The sequence below is a fragment of the Buceros rhinoceros genome, unplaced genomic scaffold (genome assembly GCF_000710305.1).
Source record: "Buceros rhinoceros silvestris isolate BGI_N320 unplaced genomic scaffold, ASM71030v1 scaffold2266, whole genome shotgun sequence".
Taxonomy (NCBI): domain Eukaryota; kingdom Metazoa; phylum Chordata; class Aves; order Bucerotiformes; family Bucerotidae; genus Buceros; species Buceros rhinoceros.
In genome coordinates, this window is record NW_010417998.1 from 136,880 (window position 1) to 142,549 (window position 5,670).

At 48.1% G+C, this 5,670-nt stretch overlaps 1 protein-coding gene across 1 annotated transcript in view; it reads left to right on the top strand.

Moving 5' to 3' along the window:
• DNAH9 (dynein, axonemal, heavy chain 9) overlaps window positions 1-5,670 on the top strand; it is a gene marked incomplete at its 5' end in the record, with an annotated part of 172,531 nt that overhangs the window by 134,775 nt on the left and 32,086 nt on the right. The window contains one exon of the mRNA XM_010138359.1: window positions 332-459. Within this exon, the coding sequence (XP_010136661.1) occupies window positions 332-459 (128 nt within the window). The remainder of the gene's footprint in view (window positions 1-331; window positions 460-5,670) is intronic.

Here is a 5,670-nt window from a genome sequence, read left to right on the forward strand (position 1 = left end):
AGCAGGAAATTATTTTAATTTCCTATCACTGTAAAATACGTTTTTATACGGGATTGCAGGGGAATAATGTTCTTTAAACAAGAGACACTTTGTAATAATGTACCTTTGTGTTGATGCCGCTCTGTAATTAAAAGCAGTTTGGAAGAAGCCGCTGCCTTTTTCAGGGCTTTGGCGGGGAGCGCATGAGAGACAAGATAACTATTATAAGAAGTGAGATAGCTCTTCTGTGAGGGGTTTCGATAAGGCTGAGCTCTGCCTTACTGCTGCCGCGTGAGCTCAGCTGTGGTGCTCCAGGTACAAGTGCTGAACATCGCTCGTTTTTTCCTTTTAGGGAAGAAACTTGGTTATACATTCAACAACAGGAATTTCCACAACGTTTCCCTTGGACAAGGTCAAGAGGTGGTTGCTGAACAAGCTCTAGACCTGGCTGCGAAGGAGGGTCACTGGGTCATCCTTCAGGTACGGTGTCTTTGGAAACAGCCCTGCTGTGCTCCCTGTTCCCTGATGTGGGTCGCTTTAGTGAGGACCATCTATCCTCCTACTCTGGTGGGAGGTGGGACAAGGTGTCATGTGCGTGTCCAAAGCAGCCACCATCTGTTTCCTGCTGCTATCTGTAGCTTTTATTGTGCATTGTCGTTTTGGTTTTCTTGCTCTTCGAGCTTTCTGTAGGGTGTGTAGTGTAGGGGCTCCTCCGAGGGAAGGCTGTGCTGCACTTCCTTGTGTTCTGTTTGCTTCATGAATAAATGAAGAGCTTTGTTCTTAAGAGCTGTTAAAGCAATTCTCTTATTACCACTCAAAGCTCACCGTGTATTTAAATGAGCGATGAGAACACACACACCAGCACAGGAAAGGCAGAGGCTGCCCGCAGTGGTGCTGCTTCCTTTATGCATCCCCAAACAGGTAAATGTTTGAAGCTCTTATCACAGCTCAGCAAAAAGTTTCAGAGCTTTTAGAGTGAGACGGGAGCTCTGTCTTTGTCAAGTGCTCCCTCGAGCTGCTCAGGGAGTGCTTGGGTTTGCTAATATGCCGTCAGTGACACCAGTGCTCAGGACAGGTCTTGAAAACCTCTCTGATTTCTGTGAGGCGGATTTTATAATCGTGTCTTATCACTGAATCGTTTGGATAAAATTAGATTAAGACGAATCTTTGAGTTCCAATCTAAGCCTACAGGCCTGGGTTTGGATTAAAATTAAATGCCATTGATATTTCGATCTTAATTTTTGCTTTTTTGGCAAGCTCCCTCTAATGTAGACAATGCTGAGCTTTTCAGGAGCTTTTAATACAGACAGCTGCAACAGTGGCATCTGCCTTTGGGATGGTGAAGAAGAAAATATGTGGCTTTTTGAGCCATACTCCATTCCATAGCGCAAAATGAAGGGTTCTTTTCTACTGTGATGGTTACATCCCGTGAAGGATCTGTTAGCAATGACAGCTTCCATGCCTGTTGTGTCAGTGCCAGCTGATGAGTACTGTGGGCCTGGTATATTTTTATTAAATCCATTCGTATCTTCCCCGGTGAGCAGAGCAATCAGCAAGAGGTCTCAGCAGACACTGAAGGTTAAATCAGAAGAGCCGCCGAAATCAGGTTTATATGTAAGAACGATTTTGATGGTTGGGCTGACAGGTTTTCCAGCAGCTCCTGCCAAGTGTGAGTATGAGCAGGCAGGTTCTCCTGTGAGTTAGCGGGGAGTTAATTCAGCTGGCCACCGGCAGGCGTTGATGCAAACTGTGTGGAGCAAAGGCAGCAGTCACAGCGGTGGACGGCGGGACAGGCGGCCGGGTGCCTGGTCTCCTCAGGGCCAGTCATCCACCAGGGTGTAGTCACAAAGCTGATAGAACTTTGTTCATATAAATGTTCCGGTTCTGTGTTGTGCTTGTTTTGGAACAAAGCAATAGAGGTAAGATGAGTTCAACAGAGAGATCAGAGCTCTCTCTGTTTTTATAGCCATGGACCCTCTGGGCAGTCCAGGCAGTGAGGGCCCCACCAGGAGCTGGAGTCACGCCTTGGTGGCACTTTGCTCTTGGGACAGACTCGGAAATGTCCAGCAGCTGCTTGAGGCAGGCAGAGCCATTTCTGGTGCTGCAGCTGGTGTCTCGGTTCGGCACATGGAGCGACAACGCAGCAATGGAACTTAACTGTCACCCCAACTGGCCATCAGGCCACGCAGCTCCAGAACCTGTCTCTGTACCTTGCTTTGTGTCCTCAACTCCTTCCACAGGCTGGAGCTTCCTGTGAATGAGGGAGAGCAGCCTGCCCCCAGAATTGTCCTCTACGCTGACAGACAAGGCTCCCCTAGTTAAACAACACTCTTTTATGGACAGTGGAAGCCCACCAGAAATGAAATCACCCTGTGGACACACTGGTTTTTACAAGACTGGACAAATGGTTTTCACTGAGCTGAAACTCTGACCTCTCCAAATATCGGTAACATCAGTATCCAGACTCCTGACAGCAGGAGTCAGCGGGTCAGTGACCCACAGCAGTTGAAAAGACGTGCTGTCCCTGAGGGCTGGCTCTTTGCAACACCCCTCACAAATGGACTTTTCCTGAAAACAGGGTTTATTAAAAATAGAAGGAAAATCAGATCAAAGAGCGTGATGTGCTCACTCTGAGGGCCAGGTAATCTGTGTCCCAGAGCACTGAAACTCTGGTAGAAGAACCAGAAGTCCATTGCAAGTCTTTGTGATGAACCTGTCAAGTCAGAGGGTGCCATCTGACCAGCATCCAACGTGTCCTTTAGTGCCTGTATTGAGACCAGGGGGAGATCACTGGAGCAAATGAGCTGCTCTGAACTCAACAGTATGTTTCAGAACGAAGTTTGAAGGACAAAAGAAGCAAAGAATTGTAGGTAAATGCATCAACTGTAGTAAGAATTTGCTGAAGATGGATCGGGTCTGTTTGATACTTTGCTCCGTGAGGGTAACTGAAGTTCTAGAGGAAATACAGCAGCTCTCATTGGTGTGGACCATAGTAGAGCTGCAGGGGTGGTGCCATACAGGCAACACAGAAGCTGCAGAAGCTGGATGTTGCTGGCAGAACTCCCGAGGAACAGCCACGGGAGCAAGGTCACGTGCTCAGCAACTAGTAACAGAGAAGAGCTGCTTCAGGTGGGGAACATTCCTGCCGTGAAAATGGCAGGTGTGAACTGCGAGTGGAAGGTTCTTTGGCTGACTGAGCAGCGAAGGTCCAGCACAACCTCCCCAGAGGTGGCAAAGCCCTAAATGTTCTTGAGAGGGTGTTTAATGCACTTATGGCCGAGCTCATAGCGTGGGGGTTATGTCTTATTTCCTGTCTTTCCTGCTGTCCTGATTTTGTAGGCACTTCACATCACAGTGTGTGCTGCTTCAGCTGAATGAAAGTAGGTAGTACCAGAGGGGGAGCTCACGGGAGATCTTGCAAACATTAGGCAAGGTGAGAACAGAATAAACCTGATTTATACGATGTGCCTGTTGTAAACTGGGTTCCTGTGAATAGCTGTGGGCACTGAAAGAATGATTGATCAGCTCCTAGGTAGGAAGGGTCTCTGCTGAGGGATCTTCTCTCCAGGCACACTAGGGGAAGCAGAGGTAACCAACTGAGTCTGTAAACGTTTTGACCGATGAAGTGTGGGGAAAAAAAAAACCCTGCCTAGAGTATCTGTGTGGAGAGCCTGGCTTCCCCCCCAGACCTGTTTGCCTCGGTAGGGGTCACGTGCAACTGCACCGAGGACAGCTTCAGCAGCGTCCACGCAGCACGGGGAGCAAACAGGAGGAACTACAGCTCTGCGGGCAGTTGCAGGACTGCGGTCTCATTGGGGTGCTGGGGTAGCTCATGTGACTGAGTGCTGCAGGAGTGCCTGGGGGTGGGTGAGGAGCCAGCTGAGAGCTTGTGGGTCAGCATTAGTTGGCAGGTCAATCTGTGGTTGTGGTGGTGGGTTTCTGCTACAGACTTCCTGATCAGGAAGAGCAAGTAGGTCATATAGCATGCAGACATCTGAAAGAAGCCTCACTTTCATGGGCTGTGATCTTTATGGTGAGGCTTCAACCACCCTGACATCTGCTGGTGGGATAACGCAGCAGGGCTCAGGCAATCCAGAAGGTTTCTGGAGTGCATTGATGACAAAGTCCTGGTACAGACGATTGAGGGGCTGTTGAGGAGAGGTTCTTTGCTGGAGCTGATGCACCCAAACAAGGAAAACCGGTTGTCAATGTGTAGGTCAGGAGCAGCCTTGGCTGCAGTGACCATGAGATGGTGGGGATCAGGATCCTGAGAGGAGGGAACAAAGAAAAAAGAAAGAGCATGAGCCTGGATTTCAGGAGAGCAGACTGTGGCATTTCAGGGATCTGATATGGAGATATCCCAAACCCAGCTGAGCATGGTCCTGGGCCACCTGCTCTACCTGACCCTGGTTTGAACAGAAGGTTACGACTAGATGATCCCCAGAGGTGTCTCGAACCTCAGTGATTCCGTGATCTCTGCTTTCCCACGGTGAAGTCAGCCATGAATGTGATTTCTCTGCTGTGTGTAGTCTCCCTTGTGTGGGGAGGAACGAGCTTTGCCCATCAGGGAGCACTAAGCTGTGACGAGCATAAACTGTGTTTCCCTCTCTGGGCCTACTGGAAAGCTTTTTGCTAAGACATTGACCATCACAGTCATCAGATGGTGTTTACAGCCTAATGACAAACAATCAGTGAAATCTGTTCACGCATTTACAGATGACCGTCTGAACGAACTGTTCAGGGAAAGGTTCAGACATTGGATGTTCCCAGTTTAACTGTAGTCTTCATCCATTACCCAGAATGTCACTTCCCTCTCTTTGCCACCAAATTAATTTAATTCTTGAGCATCTTTCCATTCTCATAGGTTTTTGCTTCGCTGAGTCGGGTTCACATACAGAATTGAACAGTGAGCTGCTAGAGCAGAGCTGTGTGAGATTCAGACATTGGCAGAGCCCTTCTTATCGAGTCACAAATACAATGGAGCCTTTTTCTGTGCGCTGCACAACCAGCTGTAGCTACAAGCAGGAGAGGTTTATTGGCGGGTGTGAGGCACAATGTCCATTCAAGGCACGCAGAAGCATTTGGCACTCAGCCTCTACTTCAGTAAAGAAGAGACTGATTTTCCTCCCAGCCACAGGATCCTTTCATTCCTGGGTGTATATATATATATAACAGGAGGAAGACCTGCCTCCAGTTCTCCTTCGTGATTTTTGGGCAGATACTCTGATGGAGAATGGTATTGGATTTCAGGCAGCTATTTTCTGTCCTGCCTCACGTCACAACAGCCATTCCCAAGTTTTTCCAATTGCGAATCGCTTACAGACCAGCAGGTAATCCAAATATCGATCTGGGATGGAACTGAGTTGCTGTTGGGCTTTCATACCTGTATAACTGCTGCAGTCCCAGTTTTGTTATACAGCTGCTCTGGAAACCTCTGCATCAGGACTATTTTGAGTTAAAACACAAATGTAATGGAGTCCTTCTGAAAATCAAGTTTGTTTTTCTCTGTTTTTTGAGATTAATCAAGCAGTTGCCCTTTGCTGTGCATTCCATCTGCTCATCACTACCTACCTCTGCATCTTACAAAGTGAAATTTGATAAGATAAGCTCCAACATTGTCTTTAGAACTTGGGAGAGTCGCATAGTTTTAGCGCAGCAAAAGGCGGAGAGGTGCCATCATGGTCTGAACCG